This window comes from Mya arenaria, chromosome 16 (assembly GCF_026914265.1).
Source record: "Mya arenaria isolate MELC-2E11 chromosome 16, ASM2691426v1".
Classification (NCBI taxonomy): Eukaryota; Metazoa; Mollusca; class Bivalvia; order Myida; family Myidae; genus Mya; species Mya arenaria.
Window position 1 is genome coordinate 50,402,369 of NC_069137.1, and position 23,649 is coordinate 50,426,017.

The window sequence follows — 23,649 nt, forward strand, 5'->3', positions numbered from 1 at the left end:
TATTAATGATGGAATATCTTTGAAATTGCATTTCAGAAGCAGTCATGAGCTTAGGCAATACTTTCGACAACGCACAGCCACAGAGTGAAGACCAAGTAGAGCATCGTAAATGCCTTAAGGGTATGTTCCACTTTGTATTGTCTTGCTTACGTTAAATGTACCTTGAACTACATTTCTTCAATTGACTGGAGCTCATCATTGTAACTCAGGTGATTAATTTGATAAACTGTATAAAACCACTATACAAAAAAAAACTGTAAAAAAAAAGTATTTTGATGTATGCTATTACTTCTTCGACATTATCATAAGACAATGTGTATGGAAATACCTATCACTTTATTACGTGTTATTGTGTATCTGTTTTATTGTTAGAATAGTTTTCTTATACATGTCAATCATTCCTGTTAATTGTTCTAACCATTGTAGTTGGCGACATGAAGGTACTGTAATTCCATGGATATACAGACTCTTAAAAAGTAACAATGTAGATATACATGTAGTATGGGATGTTTTGCATTGGACGAGTCAAGATGAATGTCTTTCGGAATGTCTGAAACATCGGTGACAAAAAATCACACACTGAAATAGGCTCATAATGAAAAGGCTTTAGATTCTAACTGAAATATGTGACAATATGATAAAAATCCTCATTTTTCAATATCGGGGACATTATTTCATTCACATCTGACACGCTCTCGTCGTTTATTGTTAAGGGGACTAGACACCGGATGGCTACAAAATCGGCAAATTCAGTATTTCCTCAGAACAAGACTAGAATTGTCAATCCGACCTCATACTAGGCCGATTATACATCATTTTACATCATTAAAATAATATTTTGTCGCCGTTTCAGCCGAGTTACCCGTTTAAAAATAGCGTTTAATGGTGTTCCAGTTAATATTGTCTTTATTTAGCATGTGAAGATCAGGAGATTAGTACAGATACATATACCGAAGCTATGTATTACGTGGTAGACAAACTTTTCGATTTTTGAAAATACGTGAATAATTCTAAAGAGTCATGTGTCGTAAGCGAAGTTATACATCAGTTATTAAGGTTCTATGCGCTGAACTCAACAATATCAATTGCATGTAAGTTTTTGACAATTTTATATTTTCATCGGGTTGTATCATGTGGTATCTCGTCCGTTTAATGTATTTTATTGGTGGCATGCGCTTCATTCTTGTATTGGCAATGGTGTGATCTAGTTGTTCGCTCAAAGATATGTTACAATATATACAATGTAATCCCGATTATTCTGTTCGAACCCTGTCACACTGTCACGACACTGCAAATTGCAGCGAGTTCGTACTGAGATTTAACTAGTGTCGTTGTTTAGACAGTCCTCGTACAAGTCCCGCAACTCAATTATGCACTGTCGCATGGTTTTATATGTTCTAAGCAACTACCGTAGTTATTGCGGTACAAACACGAAAATAGTCAGATACCAATCTTGGTCCACTGCGACATTTAATCAAATTTTATTCGACTTCTACATGACATTTGGCGCATGCGTTACGAGAACCGTACTTATTTAGGCCGGAGTGTCTTTTAATACACTGTTATAGGAAATGCATCGTTATACACTCTTTTAATCGAGTAACGAGCATTTAATATAAATCAAAAACACGTTTCATATATATAATTAAAACAGTGTTTGTTAAATTGGTCATCATCTCATATCATGTCGTACTCATAGTACAACATTTCAAACCATATTTTATCAACTCGTTCTATTGATAGAAACATAATCTCGTTTAAATCAAACTATGTCGGACAAAAGCTATACGGCCTGAAGCATTTCCGAATTCATGTCAAATACATGTTTAATGTTGAAGTAACTCGTGAGATTTAGTTAAGACGTAAATATCCCAAACAAATTGCAAGGGCCACGTTGAACACCGCTACAAACATTAGTACTATTTATTTAACCGGCAAGTCGTAGCCATGACAATTTCTAGCGAGTGCTTTCTCTCAGCATATAGCGGTATGCTGGGAGAAATGTCAAGACCGTGTGGCATGGGTCAAAGATGTAGATACTCAAGTCAGCTTATTGTAATAAGTATATTGTGCGTATGTTTACATATAACACAATTATAATGGTTTTTAATTTGAGCATTTAATCATTTTTGGATGCATGCAAAATAAATTATTTCTAAGGGGTATACTAACAAAGTATTAAATCCATTACCCCAAATCAAGTAAATAATGCAGATAAGACGATAAATAGAGTTAAAAAAGTGAAAAAATGTTTGTTCCGATTGAAGTTAAAGACCAGTCATGCATAAACTACAACCGTTTTTCTTAGTATTTTTCATTGTGAAAATAAGACGAGACATATAATTAATTTGGTACGTTTTTGACAGAACCATCCAAAGAAATGATCGAAACTGAAGAGGTGATAACAAGTTATTCTGAATTTCTAAGCAAAACGTCAGACGATCAAAATCACGATGGACCAGGAATACCAGGTATTCGTCCAACAAACGAAATTATGGTAAAATCAGTTGACATTTCTGAAATATTTCGGAGGAAGAGTCAACTTTTATTCATGTTATCAAGCAATTAACTATCCAGTTTTCTGGACGCACTGAGTTGTATACTTAAAGCAAAAATAATTATAATTTGCAATTTGCAAGTGTGAGAGCTAATAAAAGAGCAAATTATTTCAGGTGATGATGATTGTGTCGGAGGAAATTCAATTTTGACATACAGTAATGAGTCCGTCGCGCATGATGCAGGGGGCGACAAAGATACGGGCTATGGTAAGGTCATAGTATTGCCATTCAATTTAAAGGTTATTGCCTATGGTAAACACATACTTTTGCTATCCAATTTAAAAGATATGGGCTACGTTAAACATAAAGTATTGCCAGCTAATTTAAAAGTTACGCGCTACGATGAACACGAAATATTGCCATCCAATTAAAAAGATACGGGAAATGGTAAACGCATAGAATTGTCATCTTAATTAAAAGATACGGGCTACATTAAACACATACTATTGTCATCCAATTTAAAAGGTTCGGTCTATGGTAAACGCATGTCCCTGTATATTGCACCTACATCTCATGATATTAAGAGGAAATACAATGTTACTTCTATATATTTACTGTTGTCCATTAATTCATCATTAGTGTGGTTCTGGTAGAGGTAACATACTACGGTGGTGTAGATGTGACAAGTATGATTAATTTTCTATCTGGTGACCAGCAATTAACATCTTGTTCCAAAATCTTCTCTAAGTCGTGACCATGCTAAACTAAGTCATTGGAACTCGTTATGTAGTGGTCGCCTTTCTTCAACTTTATGCCACCGATTCTACTTATTGTCTCAATTATTAAGATTTAAAACAGTTTACAAAGAAATTCCTTAACTACCATTTGAACAATATGAGCATGTGGTATTTCCCTCGAATCTTATCAATTCATATATGATGGCAGAATTTACTGCAGCATTTAACTACTTAGCGACAAGAAGCAGGTCGTCAAAGCAGAAAGCTTTTTAAAACCATGTATTGATATAAAAATAAAAATGTGGTATATACTTTTTCCGTCGAACTACAGCTAGTTATAAACATTATACTCTTCAACGATTGTGAAGAAAGTCATGATAACTTATACTAAGTCACTATCGTTGGCACGATGTTGCGCGAGGGTGTGGTCTTGTGTTGTGGGGAAAACCGGAGTGAACCCACTTGTCCGGCTTGGTGATCACTAACCAAACTCATATGCGCCCAGGCCGGGAATCGCCTTGGTGAGAAGCGACTGCGCTAACCACTGCGCTAACCGGACAACTACAGCTACAGCTAATGAGACACTGTTGATTTGTATCCAAACTTGTTCACATTTACCGCTTCAGATAGACAGGATGTTAGTGGTTCTGGTGGTGAAACGCATAAACCGAAACGTTCGGTTTCGATAGAAGACGATCTGAAAGGTATGATACTAACCTATCATCAGAGAGATATGATACTATTGAACAATCAGAAAGGTCAAAAACTAATATTCAAGTCAAGGTTTAGAGAAACTTAACATGTAAAAATATTGATCTACTGATTAAAATATTTATTTCTGATTTTGTCAAGACACTCAGCATTTCATCCACGTTTACATGCATTGTTTTAAAGGAACACCCTTAATTTATTTACGACATGCTACCGAAGTTGTGACCTTTAGCAGTAATTTTAAACATAATTTATTTTACAACGATTGTGAAGATTGTTAACCAATATATATACTTATGCAATCTCTTTGGCACTATGTTTCACAAGTATGTTGATTATTGCTTTAGGGAAAATCCACTTCTCCGGCTTGGTGCCCACAAATCTAACTCAAATACGTCCGGAATCGAACCCGGAACGCCATTGCTGAGATTTAAATGCGCTAACCAATGCGTTAACTGGACAACCGACAGTTATCAGTTAACGTTTTACAAGTTATAAAGGTTCGATATGTACAGCACAACATAATATTTTCAGTTTATTACCAAATACTTACGTCATATGCACGTTCTTATTTGATCCTTAAATTATAGATTATTCAGACATCACTGCTTTAGAATATACACCCCAAACTCAAAGAGAACGAGAATGTGTGCTATGTGGTGTTCGATTGTCAAACATCGTAGAATTCAAGAAACATTTACGAACAAAATCACATGTTGAAAACGTCCGCAAGGATAATGATGGAAGGGAAAGATGGAGTTGCAGGTCCCCACCAATTGGTAGAAAGGAAAATTATTCCCTTTGCCCAAGGTAATTTGTTACATGCGCGTTCTTTCTATCTAAAACGAAACAGTCATAAGAAATATGTGTGTTTGTATTTCTCAACGTTATGACCACAATTTGCATGGAAATTATCTTTGTTTGTGTGAAGAATAAAATACAGTAACAAAATGTACAAAAACCAAGTTAGTTTTCAACTTACAAACAACAGAAATGGGATACTTACAGTATAGGAAATCAAAGTGGTTAGGTACCTATCAAAATGCAATGAGTGTGTCATTATTGGTGGGATACAAGTCATTTTAAAAAGCCTACTGAAAATACGATTATTTTAATGAATAGATACTCAAATTCTATGTTTATCACGGTCTGTAACAAGGAAACTACATACGGATGAAAAAAATTATGCGCTGTATTCATTTCGTCAAGAGACCTTTGTAGGTCGGAAACATATCTTAGACATGATTTGAGTACGAAGAATGCTAAAGCTAGGGTATTTGGAAGAAATAAAAACACGTTATGGCTATTTTATGAAGAACCTTGCCTGCGATTGGGGAATTTCATTCATGTTCCGTTACTTAACGCCATTATGCTAGCTATTTGTAATTAAAAAGCTTCCATGTTAAATTTCATATGATTTGTAAATTAAACCACCTTTAATATTGTATTGTAGAATGTGTGTTTGTAATTTTCACGAGACAAGTTATTCCTTAACGCCTGTTTAACCTTAGTCAACACCCTCTTTCGATTTAAGGAAAAGGAATATCCAATGGTTGCAAATTGAATTCATGCATTTTGACACATTTTAGACAATATGCTCTGTTTACACATCTTAAATTGTTTTAACAGTTATGTTTTTAAACACTATCAGTGGCAATTTTCCAAAGCTCATTAAACTGACTTTTTTCAGGCGAAGTTTCCGCAGTGCAGTCATTACTGCGACGATCCCACTGGGAATTGATAGTTTATTGATATCTAGGGGTGGGCTGCATTCATGTAACACAATGAAAGATTAACCAAGAATACCTCAATATCCTAATGTTCCATGGTTTCCACTGTAAGAAAGTATTATGTTAATAGGTATTGTACCTGTGTCTTTGCTTAATTTTACCTACCAAAAAAGAAGAAACGTCGCAATGGCCTTCATGAGATTCCTGTAGGAATCGAGAATAATGTTGCGTTCATTTTAGAATGATGGGAACTTACTGGGTTGGTAAAATAAAAAAAATGTTTCGCGATTAGTATTTCCAACTGTCGCTTACCGCGATTGTTTGCTATGAATTGGGTGAGTTATGCTGGTTTTATAGACAGACCTCCCTGGTGCAAGGAACAATCGCTTATTTGTTAATATTGTTACAATGTTGTTCTGAAATGCATTCGCCGCTCGTTCACAAGTTTAAACTGCTTGAATTGTGTTATGAAACTTACCAAAGCTCTACCAACTCGGGCTAGTCCTATTTACGCGCCTTTTATATGGTCCAATACGATCAACTGCAAAGGCGTGCACATGATTATCACAAAAACGCGTTCTGATATATGTGCGGACACGCTCGAAAGCATTTAAGTGGACGATCATGCCATTAAGTTCACTAATCTAGTAATTGCCTCTGTCGCGGAAAATGCGCAGTTCCATATAGTAATATGGATGCTAAATTATTTCGTTTTCACTTGTTTATGACCGGAAACATGTGTTATTTTCGATAGAAAGAAAGTTTGTGAGAGTAAGGAACGTTTCTGTAGTTTCGGTTTGTTATTTTTTCCCTAAAAGGAATATTTCTTAAATGTTTATTTTTTTATTTTTACAGAAATAAAAACGGCACGTGTCCCTATGGCAACCAGTGCACCGAACCGCATTCGAAAAAGGAATGTGAAGAATGGACTGAACGAATAGGTCATAGAAAGAGGATCATTCGCTTCTTGTCGGAAAACCTAGAGAAACCGGATTTGGAGAATGATATTTCAGACATGTTATCGACAAACACAATGGTTGGTTTGACATTTTTGTGTATTATTAGGTAGTTCAAAAACATTTAGTCTAAGCATTTGGGCTAATAATTTTCTTAAATCATTTATTATCATACACGTTTTCCAGAAATCACCGATTTTGGACTTTGCCGTCGTGAAAATAGACAAAGATCAACATTTACGTGACAACAAGAAAAACTTAAAACATACATGGAATGTATCTGTTGAAAGTGAAGTAAGTTTGTTATTTTGTTTTTGTCAAAACAGCTGCCCTAGCAATAACGATTTTAGTCGTAAAGTTATAGTAGGGTAATATTTTTGTCACATGTTTATTTATTCGTAACATCTGAACTTTAAGTAATATTTAAGATGAAATCACATCTGAAGAAAACAAACTCAGTTAACATGTTGCCAACTGTGACGTTCCTACAGATTTAAGATTTTTGAAATTACGACTGAAATCCTTTATTAAAACAGGCACCTGATCTGTTGTTTTGCGATATAGCTGCTATACAGTGTCGATAAATGATTTATTTTGTTGTTTAGGTTTTTTTAAAGCTGTATCAGATCCAGATCAGACCGGATAATCTAGTTCCAGTTTCGATATTAAAAGAGGTCTTAGTAATAAATACATAGCTGTAAAACGTTTTGGAAAAAAATATAATTCTTTACAAGTAATATCCTACAATTTATCTATCTGTTTAGAGTCAATTATTTCATATCATAATGAAAACTACAGGGAAAAGCGAAACGATTATCAGGTCTTCATTTCTGAAATTATGTTTTACAATGAAAGAAAAGGCTTTGTTTCTAATAGACATACATGATAAGAAACGATTAAATGCGTTTTGGTAAGCTATCAATACAGTATCATTATGCTTTACAAAATACATTTCAGTACGCACTTAAAAGAATTAGACTTGTGGATCTCAATTATGACGTTTACTTTTGCATCGGAAAAGTACATGACATTTCTTCTGGATATATTTGTGACACCTGTGACGATATGCAAGAGTGGACAAATCCCCGATATGTACAAAGCTACAAACACAAGTTTAAATACAACATCAAGGTACGGACATATTACTGATCTGGAAAATGAGACATTGAGTATTCCATTGGCATTGTAATGATGCAATGTAATTATGATGTCTCTTTATTGTTATATATTTAAACGAAATCACACAATGAGTTCACCTGAGTGTCAATATTCTTGTTTAAAATGCTATTCATGTGTGTGTGTGTTTATTTGTTCTGTTTCAGATCCAATTTTCAGCAGATATATATGGATCGTTTCAACAAAAGCTCAATATAGAGTTTGGACGCAAACAAGTAATTACAAAAGAATTTGCTGTGGAAACTTTGCAAGAAACCGATATAGAAGAAGTAAAGAAAGAGTATAAAATTAACGAGTCAAAGAGATGGTCGAAAGACGATGTCCAGGTCGTACCATTCAAGCCAATTAAGTACGTGTGTATAATACAAATACTCATTATCGTTACGTTTATGTAAACATATCATTCAACGCGGTGTTTTTAGCAACATTGACGTCATAATGTTGTTATGTTAGGTCAGCAGCCTTCATTTTTATAATAAATTGTTCAAACCATTCAGATATTTACTCACATGTGTTTAAGTGAATATTTGAAATTTAATAGAGCAATGCATTCACAATAACGTTCACTTTCGGAATGGAGATTACTCAATAATTTTAAATTGGATTTCTTATAATCGAGTTCACTATTTTTTGCAGAAGATCGGATGCAAAAGCCGAACAAGAATTGCTCCAGAATTATCCATTGAGAGATATCATGTCGGATAACTTTTCTAAAGATCTGACACCAAGTCCTACGAAAGATAACTACAAACCGTGGATGCATATGATGTTGTATGTCGAGGAACACGAACGGCTCAAACAAATCTCAAAGTATTCATCATTTATACGCTGTTGATAATATGATATACATCTATAGCATATAACAATGTGGTTTAAACCCGTATTCCCGAACGTCTTGAGTATTCAGACGTTTAGAAAGTTGTTTTCTAAAACAATGCAAATAATAATAATTTTGACAAAAACTGTTTCGAAGATTGTATAACAGATAATTTGTAAGTGATACAGCAACTTCACTATCTTTGCTACTCAAATTCCATTTTTACAACAAAATTAATATTTTGCTTTTCTAAGTCTGAATCTCAAACTCAGACTCAAGACATTTTTGAGTTTGAACCCTGTTTCCCTGACCATTTCAAGGCGACATCATGACCTTTTATCAATAAAGATGTTTTAATGCATATGTAATCTGTCTGTGTTGATATGGACGCTGTATGGACGTTTGCTAGGGACTTAACTTTGTGTGTTGATATGGACGCTGTATGGACGTTTGCTAGGGACTTAACTTTGTCTCGTAAAAGAGGGTCTTCGTTAATGTTTTATTTCAATCATTAGCAAAGTGATCGTAGTAAAAAGAACTTGCCACAATAGATCTTATGGAAGAACTACAACGTAACATCTGCATACATGTATCAACGGAAAGCACGATCGATATTATTTCATTCGCGAAAATAAATTTGTATGTAAAAAAATATACATGCACTGTTTGATTGTTTTGCTACAGATACAACATGATAACAACATTGAAATTAGATGACGGCTTGCCGCCGCTAACATCGACGGACGGATACAAATATGCTGAACCGGGCCATCTCTTTGCTCGTATTCAGTTTAAAGAAAAATTATCGTTAGAAAGTCAGGCGGGAAGGCTTATCCTTCAAAACACCAATACAGTTTGGTTGTCACCCACCTCCTTGAACTCGAGTGAAGAAGAAAAGAAGGTAGCGTTAATCGAACTTTATAATTATATATAACCTGACTACAGACATCTGTATACTGTATTGGATACCCAAAACAAACATGTTTTTCTTATATGTACACTCATAAATAAAAGCTACTCGTTAGAAATAATTCCTAACTCGTCTTTTTATTCTCATCACTTTCAGGTATACGAGACAAAATTAGAATATCGAGAGGCAGATAATATTGATGTCGAGCTATCTGAACAGTGTGTGTTAGATCTACAATTGAGAAAGGGTCAAGCCTTAGAAGTCGAGGTAAAGATTGGCACCAAAAAAAGTTGTTTTCCGTAACGAATCTCAGGACAATTATATAATAGAATGTGTTACGCTTTGATATCATTATTGTAAAAAAAGTAAAAAAATGTAGAAAAAAATAGTGTCGGAGACAGGGTTCGAACCCGTGTCGCCAAAATTGCAGTCCAGCGTCGTATCCACTGAGCTACGACGGCTTACTCTAATTGGGTGACATAATTAAGCTATACACCTACCTCGGTAATATCACGTGTTAACACCGATTAGCCAATCACGCATAAGGAATGAATTCTTCCTGGTAGACATACCCAGTAATCTTTTTTAATGTAAAAATACGAAATAACTGCTAATCTTAAATAAATTGTAAACAATGTGGTACTTCAGTTAGTAAGTTTCAATGCATTGTACACATCGATGCCAAGTTTATGTCAGTTTTCGACAATTTTCTTTTTTTTTCGCTATTTTATCATACGGAGTATTGTCCCTTTAATATCAAGTGTCAACCAAGGAACACAACGTCATGATTTCATATATTGATTATTGCCCATTTTAGGTTCAAATACAACTAAACCGCGTTCATTTGTGTGAGCTACACGAGGCAGTGGAAGAAATACAGATTTCCGATCTTGTTTGCCCTGAAGAATTTCCTCCTCTTGTTGTACATATTCCCGCAGAATCACGGTGACCTTTTTGTTTTGATTTCACATTTATGCCACCTATTAGCTACTATGTATTCTAATATTGCTTAGGACTATGGCAATTATGACTCAGCCAAAATAGTGATTCATTGCGGATAGTGTGGTTCACACATTTCGACGTGCCAATAACACGAAAAAACTTAAGTCTTGTCTCAACTTAGAACAGTATCATATTCTTGAATATTATGAAAAGAAACTTATTCATTTATGTATTTATAAGTGCTATTTGAAACATATGACATGAAATGTAAATAAGGCCATCAATTATGCATAAAACAAATGAGTTCAATATGTTTATACTGAGTTGCTGCATGAAGTACATTTTTCGCGCTAAATTTACTTTTCTTTAGAATATTAAAGGAATGCGCTATTAAAACATGTAAAACATCCATGGTTATCAATCACGTCATGCTTTTGTGTGGAAAAATAAATTGAGATTTAGAAATGACTTTAATATTTACCTGATATTTTAGGCCTGGTTTATCTCGTTTCAGAGACCATTTGAAACTTCACTTTCGGTTTCATAAAGTTCCACTATCCTATAAAATAGTATTTGAGATGTAGAGCAGTAATAATTTGTTCATCTCTGTACCCATTTATCAAAAATATACAACTCTTGGAATTAATGTTGAGTATTTTGTAGTGTGTATATTTACAAGTAAATTAATACTATCACTTTAACAGGACGTCAAAAAAATCTTATTCGCAATTGAAACAATGTAACGACAACCAATGGGATGCTGTTGCAAAGTGCGAAAGTCCCACGCAACAGAAATCTCCCCCGTTGCTGATTGTTGGGCCATTTGGAACCGGAAAGACATACACAATCGCCCAATGTACTAAACATGTCCTTCGTACCCCTGGAAATAGGGTGCTCATTTGTACACACTCAAACAGGTAAATTAAAATGTGTTCTTAAACATTTTATCCAATAAGTATTGTATGAGTTCAGTTAATAATGTAAAGTATGTTTATGAATTTCAAGTTAAATATATATCTGATTGTTATGTATTCAAAAGAACGTACTATGCGCTAATATTTCAGTCCAATTAATTTAGTCTTTTATGTTGTTAATATGTGTACAGTTATATTGAAACTGACTAAGATCATGGAGGAAACAAAATAATACTTGACAGAATACCGCATAATACTTTACATAATCATCCCTTTTAATAAAATCATGTTATTGTTTCTACATGACTGAATTCTTTAACCATATAATGACCTTAAACGTTTAATGTGGAAAATAAAAGGTTTATTTAAACTTTTTTAGCGAAGCAGATATCTATATTCGAGATTATTTTCAACATATTTATCAAGAGGGCAATGTGGAGGCAAAACCTTTGCGAATATACTACCAGGAAAGACGAATAGAAACTGTATCGGCTGATGTTCAAAAATTCTGTTTACTTCAAACGGATGAAATGTCCGCTAGGGTCCGTTTTCGGTAAGGATTTGTATCGAGTTGAATGCATAAAGGGTATTATATTATTATAAATAACTCATACGAGATATGGTCATTTTCTATTTAAAAACAGGTACTTTTTGTCAGCTCAGCGAACAAATATTTAGACCTTCGATAAGCCCGTCTTATGGTATAAATGTATAATGTCTTTTCATGTTTAGGGCTCCAAATGAGAAGGACATCGAAGACCATAGAGTGATTGTTACCACAATGGGATCGTCAAAACTATTGACTCGCTTGAAACTCAAAAGAGGTATGACATGTTTTATGTGAAATACTAATATTAAGGATAATTCCACCTCATCATTGCCACTCATGCATTTTCAAAGTTATTTTAATGATTGTCCTTTTCGGTTGTAGTCTCTCTGGAACATACGATATTAAAACTCCATGTAAGTTGAATGGAAGTGTTGTATTTTCGATTACCCTCAATTAAACGTTCCAATATCAAGGAAACTGCTATAATCATATTTTAAATTAGTTCGTGCTGGCGAGGAATATAAATTTTCTTTCTACCATTTTGTGTAACATGAGTTATTGATACATCTTAAAACAATGTTTGTAATTAAAGGTTACTTCACTCACATTTTTCTTGACGAGGCGGCGCAAGTCCTAGAAAGCGAAACTCTTATACCGCTGTCCTTGTCTGGCACATACACCAGGGTTGTTTTGGCGGGTGACCATATGCAGGTATGGACGATAGATTGTTGCTAGTGTTAAACTCTGCTCATGTATATCCGTACCGAATGCAAGAATCACATCAAAAGCAACACAAAATCAAAATCTGGCATTATTTTTCTGCGCCAATGGATACAAACCACCATCAACTGAAGAAATTGTTCTTTGTTGAAATTAATGGGGTACGATAAAGTAGTTATCATTTTGCGAGAGAGACAGCATGAGGGTTGAAAAATGTTACTAAGATTGAATGCCATAAGCAGCACGCTCTCTAGCCTTTAAATAATGCATTCTAACAAGGAAATGGACTCGAAAATGCGTCATAACTATATTAGGTTACATATATTTCCATAACCGCACTTACCTACATACATTACTATTCATATAAAGTAAATATCTCTGCAGATGAGTCCCGAGTTGTTTTCCAAATTTGCCAAACAAGAACAATTCAGCACTTCCTTACTGGAACGGCTGTACAACAAGTACCCAAAAGGTTCACCGTACACGATAATGTTATGCAAGAACTATCGCACGAATCAACATATCATTGAATTTATGTCGAGGACTCTCTACGACAATAAAGTTGTTGCAGAAAAAAACCCACCCCAACATCCCCAATTCTACCCTTTAACGTTTTACACGGCCATGGGTAGAGAAGTATGTAATGGTATAAAACAAGGATACTATAACCAAGCGGAGGTATGATTTCATTTTTGTGTTTGTTCTTACAAAGCATCTTTTCGCTTAAACCTTTCCGTTTAATTCGTAAATAATTATCTATGAAATAAAGTTGTCGCCATAATTCTATGGCCTTTATTATATGTTGCTGAAAGGGGGTCACCCCAAAACCCATTATTTAAAAGAGTGCTATCTTGGTATCTGTTTAAATTCTAATTTGCAATGATAAACACCACTTCTATATGCAAACGTAAGCGTTATCGTTAAACTGGTATTAACCTTTATGCTTTTACATAAGTCGTCCATTTCATTTTCACAGATTTCCGAGGTTACAGACCATGTTCGTTTTATACAAGCAACCTGGCCAAAGGAATGGGGAGAATTTGATGAAAAGAGTATATGTGTCGTGGCACCATATTTCATGCAAGTACGTATGCAGTGACAATACGATGCTTTAATCAATTCAAGTACACCTTATCACACACGTCAGTATGTTAAAAGTAGTAAATACTTGTACTAGTAATGTGATAGAAACTACAGGTACAATCAAAGATCAAAATTATGATAACTTCATCTTTAACATAATTTCTTTGCCAGATTGCACTTTTACGACACCAACTGAGATCTGTTGGTCTAGCTGGTGTAACGGTTGAGCGTGTTGGAAACGTTCAAGGTATCACTTTGTTTTTACACTTTCTGCGTTTGTTTCGTTGTAACGATGCGGTGTCGCCATTATGTAACGTGTTTTGTAAAGTGTACAGCAGGTTTACATTTCGATCGTTTTATTTCAGGCAAGCAGTACCGTGTAATGATTATCAGTACTGTTCGAACGAAACTTCCGAAAGATGTAGAAGACGAAGAGGATGTAGACTTAGGGTTTTTGTCGAACATCAAGCTCATTAACACAGCGATAACAAGGGCACAGTCCCTTGTTATAGCAGTTGGGGATCCCGTCGCACTCTGTACTATTAGCAAGTGCAGGTAAGAATTCATTTTCAGCAAGCAGAGCAGGTCCATATTTCGTAACATATATCGAAATGGGTCAGAGTCGGTGTCAGTTTGTGGCTTCCGTGTTGCTTCCGAACCCTATGCTTTTGGTGTATGAACGTGTCGAGCGTAGGGTATCTGTGAATTAAATTAAAGTGGTTCACACAATTCCTTGAGGTAGAATAATACGTTCAGCTAATGGTTTAACAGACCCGGAAGTCTTGTTGCTGGAGTTAACTGTATCCTCTTTTCTCTAACCCCTGATCGGTGCCGATATTCTGTGCGTCTCAGAATCTCTTCAGTGCTTTTCTTTAACCGGTTGACTTCCGTCAATGTTCAGGGCGACTCTGAACCCTGATGACAGGAATATTTGATACTTGTGCGAAAACCCAACAACACGTTATGCTGCTTAGTCCAGCTAATCAGCTTACAAATATACACGAAATATGCTACATGCATTCTATACTTCACTTATATCAGTAATTAATTAAATATAAAACAAATGCTATCGATCACAAATAATCTCACAACAACGAGTATATATTTTAAAGCAACCTTTCGGTACAAATCACAAATAAAAGCTAAAATTAATATGGAATGAATTAACAATGACAATAAACAAAAAAAATATCTCCATTTAATGTTAACTTTACGTCAACTTAAAATGTATATAAACAAGTAGAATGTTTCCTGAAAATCGGTTAACAATTGATAAGCTACATCGTTAATCTCATTAATACCCTTTTCTACAGAAAATTCTGGGACAGTTTCATAAGAGAATGTAATGAGCACAACTCGTTACATGGACTGACTTTCGACACTATACAGCGGCTGTGTCAACAGAGTCCACATTCACTGAATCCGGACGCGGAGGAGTTTTATCCTTTGAATGACCCTTTCGAATCGACGAGGTCCGGTGCCTTTGGAACTGTACAAAGAATAAGGGTTAGCCCCATCGATATAGATGTTATCTATATTGAAATATATGATCTTATGTCCTTTATCTCAAAAGTCCAAACCCAACAGTATTCATTCCGATTAAATTGTTCCAATAAAAATCATTTATTGTTGTGTCATTTCTATTTTTTTGTTATGCTTCCCGTTTCAAAGTGATTACTGTAAGAATTTGTCGATTTATCTCAATGAGAGCCTTTTCTTATAAGTTTTGTTTGGCTGTTTGTCGGTGTATCGTATGGCTGTTAAAACTTTGCCGTATAACATATTCTTGCTATAGGGTAACTGTTTTATATTATTGAATTATTTAATGAAGACAAGAAATAACAGCATTGAAGAGAATTGGAAAACGTACCGCTCGAATCCATCTGCACCTTCTAAGGCGAAATCAGAACAATACTGCAAATGCTCCGTTGTAACCCCGACGACAACAGAAAGCGCATTTCATACAGCTTATGTAGTTAATGCGAGGCCTTTGTCTGTCGTCAACCCAGACATGAAGGTAAATCTTTTCGATTTAACGTATCAAATAAACCAACATTTTATTTTATTTTGAACTAAAATCGACCTTAATAAAAACGATTGCACTTTGATCATTATAAAATGTTATCACTCCTGACTTGATGATTATACTGAATATTGTGTACGACGTCATGATGTGCAGTACTTTAAATCAACTTTGCCAAATAGTTGTCAAAAACATGTCAACTATACTGCAAGCTTTTTCAAAATGGCGCGTTGTTGCATTTTGTTAATTTCGACCACTGATTACTTGCTCCGTAAAGGCATTAAACACTTACATTATAGTGTATATTATTAAACCATTAATTGATGTAATCTTTGTTTTAGGATGGCAATACAAATAACAATTTCAACGGAGGAACAGGACAATTGCACAATGTCCATGCAGATATGACGCCGCGTCAAGATCAAGACGGTGTAAAGGACAACATGCAGACTTTAGGACATGTAACATTTTCGAATGAAGGTAATCAAGTGTCACAGCAAACGACACCAATCGTAATGCAGCCACAGGTTCAAAGCAGTATGTCATATACGTATTTCCCGATACCAACTCCAGTATTTAATATGAAGCCACCGAGTGCCTTAATGAATCCAGCCATGATTCAGAAACACAGCAAACATCCATACAATCCTCCTCCACCAAATTTCTCGTTTCCACCCAATGTGTCGCAATCTGTTTCACAACCGTTTTTCTGGAATCAAAATACTCCTCCACAACAAGGCAACTTTTATGGAAACAACGTGATGAACATGTTTGCCGGTGCAAATTATGGTTTTATGGGAGCGAACGGTCCAAATGCACAACAGCATTTCAACCCAGGATATATGGGACCGAATATGTATGGTGGTAACACTCAAACGCAAGTTCAGGTGAGTAAACTCTATCAATAGTCGCGGAGGGTATGTTATTATCATACAATAATACCATACAAAACGATTAGCAATGAGTGAAGATTATGTAATCAAGCAAACAGGATTATAGTTATATTTACAACAATTGGTTTCGAGCGGAATAATGCATACGTTGAGTGATTGATTTTTTTAATCGTCAAAATAAAAAGACTTCCAATAAATCTTTTCATTCGTAACTAAAATCGATTTCGCTATAGAGGATTGTTTATAGCCATTGATTTATTTAAATTTGTCTTCCTGCTGGGTATGCTCCTGTAATTTATATTGTATTAATGATATAATAATTCAAACGGTTGTCCGGTTTGCGCAGTGGTAAGCGCACTCACTTCTTACCAAAAGCGACCCGGGTTCAATTCCCGGCCTAGGCGCATGTGAGTTTGGTTATTGGTCACCAAGCTTGACAAGTGGGTTTTCTCCGGGTACTCCCCCGGGTTTCCCCCACAACACAAGACGTCACTCTCACGTAACATCGTGAGAGTGACTTAGTTTAAGGTATCATAACTTTCTTCATGATCGTTGTAAAATATATAACGTTGAATGTGTAAACTAAGCATTCAAACAAGGTCTCGAAAATTTAAATTATCATGTGATTATATAGAACAAAAATATTGTCTTTTATTTTGTATCTTGTTAAAGCCTTTGGTAGTTTGGTAGTCCAATGTTGACACATAATCTTCTCGAACGGCGACTTAATTTTTATTATGCAAATACTATCATTTTAATATCGATTTGGTCGTATTGCAGGGTCAGCAATTATACTACTTAATTCCACCGATGACGCAACCAGCTCCTCCACAAAATTTGGCTGGTTCCCTCAACGTTAACCATTCTTCAACCCCATCGGTGATTCAAATAATTCCTTTTTATACTAACACGTTGATTGAGTTTAAATGGATATAAAAAATCGATATTGACTTTAACATGGATATCCAAACATTGTTATCTGTGACATTCAAAAACAATATCTAAAATAATGCTGGTCAAATAAGTATATCACTCAAGTAGATAGTTTTGCTTTATCCTAAAACAGATGAATTTACCTCCTCAAACCAACCCGAGGACTGGCATAATGGAAGGGACAGCACTCGGTAACGAATATCGGACTTCTGCTGTACCCTTTTTGCGCGATTCTCGAATTATACAGGAGAAACAGGAAGGGCCTATAGTGCAGAATTCTTCGACAAGTGGATTTAATATTGACCGTTTTTGCCCTGAAACTACCCTCAAACCACCGACAAGAAAGTCAAGTAGTGTTGCTCACAATGTAAAGGCTGACAAGGACTTACCAGAAGGACACACCTTAGCAAGTCAACTGCGTAGGAGTCAAGTCAGTGAGGCACTTTTGGTAAGCAATATTAATAGACCTGTAAAAACGAAAGAGCATTTTCGTGGACAATTAAGTTGTTGCCAATTAAAATCAATTGAAGCAGTATAAAGGAGCATAAACCATTCCAACCAATCAGTCGGCAAAATGGTTAACCGTTAAATGAGGTAAATCGATATCGATACTTGTAATCCTAATGTTAAAACATAACGACAAAATAATATGTACCCAACATTTATCAGAAATCCAAATAATTTATGGTTAATAGTGTCAAATTAGCATTTATCTCAAGAATGCATTATATTCTTTTTCTTAACAGTCGTCTGAAAATATGCCATCCAAAACAAATCTGAAAACAGGAATAAGTGCACAGGGACCATGTCATGAAAACGAGAGCTTTGTTTATGGACCTTATTTTAGTGAAAATCTGGAAAAATTGGAACAAATTGGCAGACAGAGTCCAAACACTGTATCAAATATGCAACATAGTAGCGAAGGCAATACCAGCAGATCACAAACAGAGATGCCAACATCTGTAAAAGCCGCTAAAAGCGGATATAATGATAAGAAAACACCAGAGGAATCGAATTTTTTACATACTTATCCTAACACTCAAAGGCATTGGCAGGATATTGGGGTAAGCTATATGTATGCATTTATAAAATATTCAGATTTTTGGATATACTAGGGCATATATATTCTGTGACACTTTATATCGAAATAATTTGTTAAGACTTTATCTGATGTAAAAGTAGCAAAAATGTTGTTTTAATATATTATGTAATATTTAATCAAACAGGATATTGAGCGTGCTTCTTATCCAAGAAACCAGAAAGGGCGTAAAAATGGCATACATGCAGCAGAAAATGCAGCAGACGTCTTATGTCAAAACCGTCAATTGTCTGATCAACGAGATGCACAGGAAAGTAATGAGTTTATTGCTGAAGGGGCAACATACTGTACAGACAGTTTTAGCCTTCTGCGCAAACAAACACCTTCTACAATATCAAGTGAAGTTGATCAAATAAGGAATGAAACAAAAATGAGTAGATCTAGTTCAAGTACCGAGGTACCGTTTCCTGTACAAACGACTGCGGAAATACGTGCGGTTAGTATTATAGATGTCCTTTTCTTTTAACGTTTTGACTAAAACTGTTTTATTACTAAGTCATAAAAGTGCAATCAAAATGATCAATTTATAAGTTTGCATATGAATATTTTGGAGACATTGAAAACAAGTAAAAAGTGTTTGCCTCTTTCATCTCCAAATGAATTTTATTAAGCGGTTAAGGAAGTAGTTCGAACAATGCTTTATATCAGAATTATTATTTTAATCGTGTAAAATGATGTATTTTGACAATTATAAGCCTGTTTTGTGGAAATAATATATTTTCCGATATTGGTGTCATCTGATTTCTTGCCCGTTTATTTTTTATTTAGAGATTAAATTTTAGCGAGCATAATGCATATATCCGTTGCAACATGTGTAGTTTTAAGAGTTGAGAAAATTTTATGAAGTAATATTTTCCCAGATATTTTATCAAAAAGCATTTGCATTTTTCCGTAAATGTCTTTATTCAAAATTGGTTGTAAATAGTCAGTACTACCAAATCAGCAATGTTTCAAAGCTGCTTTATTGTGACTGCAGCTATTGTTAGAAAGCTGTTTTTTTGCATTTTTGTATCCAGGAAATGAATTGTATTCACGTTTTCATTTTTTATTGAATAACTTTCTTATTTGCAAATATATCATCAATAACTCACGAGGCATTATTGATTTGGGTAGTCTCGGGCATTTTGAAATAAAAAAAGCCAAACAAATTATGTTATCGACATACTCTCCGAAATAATGCAAATGCTATCTTTTCTAATAAAAGTTGGCCAACTCCTTATTACTCTAAATTATAACACAATGATGTATATTTGACTCACTTAAATATTGTTTGACAAAACTAAATAAAACATGAACTTTTGAAACAGTTTAAATTATGGCCTTCCCCAACCACTTTTGCACTGTGGGAGGCTCTTAATATTGGTTTGTAAATAAATAGTATTTCAGTAATAATTATTTCATGAACAAAGGTTCTCATTTTAGGTCGACATCATGCACTTTGGGAATAAAAAATGCGTTGACGCAAGTCAAGAATTCGACTCGAACGAAAAATTGAAACTCTCTTCGTCGGGTAAAACGCATACGCCTTTTGAACAGATGCGTAAGGTAAATCATATTTAAGATTATGTATTATACTTATATTTTTGAATAAGAACTATGATTGCTGTGCTTGTTCATTGGTTGTTATTTTAACGATTTTACAAAGGTAAACGTTTACATGGACTTATTAAACTCATTTTAAATACTACATAAAAGAAGTAAAGAAATATTTATAATAAATGTAAGTTGCTGACTACAAACCTTATAATACATGATACAAATACTTTTTCAGTGCTCAGGAACCAACACGGCTTTTAAACGAGATCCAGAAGTTCTTCCAGTCAAATCGTATTCGGAAATTCTACAGTCTAGAAGGTATTCACCTGATGAACCGGAATCAAAGGTTGGTATATTGTAGTATTTAATTGTTCAGAATACTCTGTTGTTTAGCGTTTTTTTAAGTATGTTGAATCCCGTGTTTGTGTGTTTACTTCAATGGTTTGTATGTTGATTAAAATATGTTTTTACTTCTGTACAAACTTGATACTTAGATATTTAAAAATTACAAAACAGAATCGATATCATTTATTAAACTAGTATTTAATACATACAGGAGTCGCAGAATTCAGAAACTGGCAAAAAAGGAATAGATGCGGAGGTTTCACATCGTCCGAAATACCGCATTTATAAAATATTCAGATTTTTGGATATACTAGGGCATATATATTCTATGACACTTTATATCGAAATAATTTGTTAAGACTTTATCTGATGTAAAAGTAGCAAAAATGTTGTTTTAATATATTATGTAATATTTAATCAAACAGGATATTGAGCGTGCTTCTTATCCAAGAAACCAGAAAGGGCGTAAAAATGGCATACATGCAGCAGAAAATGCAGCAGACGTCTTATGTCAAAACCGTCAATTGTCTGATCAACGAGATGCACAGGAAAGTAATGAGTTTATTGCTGAAGGGGCAACATACTGTACAGACAGTTTTAGCCTTCTGCGCAAACAAACACCTTCTACAATATCAAGTGAAGTTGATCAAATAAGGAATGAAACAAAAATGAGTAGATCTAGTTCAAGTACCGAGGTACCGTTTCCTGTACAAACGACTGCGGAAATACGTGCGGTTAGTATTATAGATGTCCTTTTCTTTTAACGTTTTGACTAAAACTGTTTTATTACTAAGTCATAAAAGTGCAATCAAAATGATCAATTTATAAGTTTGCATATGAATATTTTGGAGACATTGAAAACAAGTAAAAAGTGTTTGCCTCTTTCATCTCCAAATGAATTTTATTAAGCGGTTAAGGAAGTAGTTCGAACAATGCTTTATATCAGAATTATTATTTTAATCGTGTAAAATGATGTATTTTGACAATTATAAGCCTGTTTTGTGGAAATAATATATTTTCCGATATTGGTGTCATCTGATTTCTTGCCCGTTTATTTTTTATTTAGAGATTAAATTTTAGCGAGCATAATGCATATATCCGTTGCAACATGTGTAGTTTTAAGAGTTGAGAAAATTTTATGAAGTAATATTTTCCCAGATATTTTATCAAAAAGCATTTGGATTTTTCCGTAAATGTCTTTATTCAAAATTGGTTGTAAATAGTCAGTACTACCAAATCAGCAATGTTTCAAAGCTGCTTTATTGTGACTGCAGCTATTGTTAGAAAGCTGTTTTTTGCATTTTTGTATCCAGGAAATGAATTGTATTCACGTTTTCATTTTTTATTGAATATCTTTCTTATTTGCAAATATATCATCAATAACTCACGAGGCATTATTGATTTGGGTAGTCTCGGGCATTTTGAAATAAAAAAGCAAAACAAATTATGTTACCGAAATAATGCAAATGCTATCTTTTCTAATAAAAGTTGGCCAACTCCTTATTACCCTAAATTATAACACAAGGATGTATCTTTGACCCACTTAAATATTGTTTGACAAAACTAAATAAAACATGAACTTTTGAAACAGTTTAAATTATGGCCTTCCCCAACCACTTTTGCACTGTGGAAGGCTCTTAATATTGGTTTGTAAATAAATATTATTTCAGTAATAATTATTTCATGAACAAAGATTCTTATTTTAGGTCGACATAATGCACTTTGGGAATAAAAAATGCGTTGACGCAAGTCAAGAAAACGACTCGAACGAAAAATTGAAACTTTCTTCATCGGGTAAAACGCATACGCCTTTTGAACAGATGCGTAAGGTAAATCATATTTAAGATTATGTATTATACTTATATTTTTGAATAAGAACTATGATTGCTGTGCTTGTTCATTGGTTGTTATTTTAATGATTTTATAAAGGTAAACGTTTACATGGATTTATTAAACTCATTTTAAATACTACATAAAAGAAGTAAAAAAATATTAAATATTTTATGTAAGTTGCTGACTACAAACCTTATAATACATGATACAAATACTTTTTCAGTGCTCAGGAACCAACACGGCTTTTAAACGAGATCCAGAAGTTCTTCGCGTCAGATCGTATTCGGAAATTCTACAGTCTAGAAGGTATTCACCTGATGAACCGGAATCAAAGGTTGGTATATTGTAGTATTTAATTGTTCAGAATACTCTGTTGTTTAGCGTTTTTTAAGTATGTTGAATCCCGTGTTTGTGTGTTTACTTCAATGGTTTGTATGTTGATTAAAATATGTTTTTACTTCTGTACAAACTTGATACTTAGATATTTAAAAATTACAAAACAGAATCGATATCATTTATTAAACTAGTATTTAATACATACAGGAGTCGCAGAATTCAGAAACTGGCAAAAAAGGAATAGATGCGGAGGTTTCATTTCGTCCAAAATACCGTCAGATTTTGAAGAAAGTACCGAAACTGCCTAAACCACGTTTGGCAAAAGCATCACAGGTTAGCGTGACTTTGTCTGTAGAGTTGAAATGAATGTATACATGATGAACATGCGATTTGTTTAACTTTTTTCCACTACAACATATTATATAAATGTGTGTTTCTTTGACAATTAAAGCGTTGTTTCAAGGATATGCCTATAAATACATTTATTTTTAGTCTTAGTGTGATGTTGGTATGTTCTTTGTCCATGTTATTTCATATGTATTATACGGCTTAAATGCACAATATCATTAACCGACGTTGTATAAACATGAAGGACATTTACTTATGTTGGACTCGACTCCAATGCGATTTCAAGTTATTACAAATGAACCGTTTTAGATGGAAGAGAAGTCATTAACAGGTATAGAAGAACATACAACGACAGCTTCTCTTCTAAAGTCAACGATAAAACCGACGTTGAAGAAAGGTCCAGGTCGTGTGTACAAGGTAAATGAGTACGGAATAATTCGTTGAACTTCGCCCATAAAGCGTGGTTTGTCTTTCAATAGTAACACTAGTCTGTCAAAAGATATATTAGGAAATTTCAGCTAAACGTAGCTTTCAGTTTATAGAAACCATTTCCAAAAAT

General features: G+C 34.3%; 1 protein-coding gene across 7 annotated transcripts in view; it reads left to right on the top strand.

Moving 5' to 3' along the window:
- Positions 1 to 23,649, top strand: part of LOC128221916 (uncharacterized) — a 40,043-nt gene that overhangs the window by 13,781 nt on the left and 2,613 nt on the right. For 6 of the 7 annotated variants that reach the window (XM_052930594.1, XM_052930596.1, XM_052930597.1 and 3 more), the window contains 35 exons: positions 37 to 120; positions 2,367 to 2,471; positions 2,673 to 2,765; positions 3,862 to 3,939; positions 4,537 to 4,756; positions 6,532 to 6,712; positions 6,819 to 6,926; positions 7,590 to 7,763; positions 7,955 to 8,157; positions 8,445 to 8,618; positions 9,310 to 9,526; positions 9,692 to 9,802; positions 10,353 to 10,480; positions 11,182 to 11,394; positions 11,771 to 11,944; positions 12,124 to 12,215; positions 12,534 to 12,652; positions 13,046 to 13,339; positions 13,638 to 13,745; positions 13,916 to 13,991; positions 14,110 to 14,299; positions 15,058 to 15,250; positions 15,576 to 15,761; positions 16,109 to 16,654; positions 17,441 to 17,539; positions 17,727 to 18,041; positions 18,340 to 18,657; positions 18,820 to 19,128; positions 20,115 to 20,237; positions 20,464 to 20,574; positions 20,999 to 21,307; positions 22,280 to 22,402; positions 22,630 to 22,740; positions 22,950 to 23,075; positions 23,400 to 23,507. In XM_052930594.1, coding sequence (XP_052786554.1) covers positions 37 to 120; positions 2,367 to 2,471; positions 2,673 to 2,765; positions 3,862 to 3,939; positions 4,537 to 4,756; positions 6,532 to 6,712; positions 6,819 to 6,926; positions 7,590 to 7,763; positions 7,955 to 8,157; positions 8,445 to 8,618; positions 9,310 to 9,526; positions 9,692 to 9,802; positions 10,353 to 10,480; positions 11,182 to 11,394; positions 11,771 to 11,944; positions 12,124 to 12,215; positions 12,534 to 12,652; positions 13,046 to 13,339; positions 13,638 to 13,745; positions 13,916 to 13,991; positions 14,110 to 14,299; positions 15,058 to 15,250; positions 15,576 to 15,761; positions 16,109 to 16,654; positions 17,441 to 17,539; positions 17,727 to 18,041; positions 18,340 to 18,657; positions 18,820 to 19,128; positions 20,115 to 20,237; positions 20,464 to 20,574; positions 20,999 to 21,307; positions 22,280 to 22,402; positions 22,630 to 22,740; positions 22,950 to 23,075; positions 23,400 to 23,507 — 6,119 coding nt within the window. The remainder of the gene's footprint in view (positions 1 to 36; positions 121 to 2,366; positions 2,472 to 2,672; positions 2,766 to 3,861; positions 3,940 to 4,536; positions 4,757 to 6,531; positions 6,713 to 6,818; positions 6,927 to 7,589; positions 7,764 to 7,954; positions 8,158 to 8,444; positions 8,619 to 9,309; positions 9,527 to 9,691; positions 9,803 to 10,352; positions 10,481 to 11,181; positions 11,395 to 11,770; positions 11,945 to 12,123; positions 12,216 to 12,533; positions 12,653 to 13,045; positions 13,340 to 13,637; positions 13,746 to 13,915; positions 13,992 to 14,109; positions 14,300 to 15,057; positions 15,251 to 15,575; positions 15,762 to 16,108; positions 16,655 to 17,440; positions 17,540 to 17,726; positions 18,042 to 18,339; positions 18,658 to 18,819; positions 19,129 to 20,114; positions 20,238 to 20,463; positions 20,575 to 20,998; positions 21,308 to 22,279; positions 22,403 to 22,629; positions 22,741 to 22,949; positions 23,076 to 23,399; positions 23,508 to 23,649) is intronic. The other variant, XM_052930600.1, reaches the window with a different exon arrangement.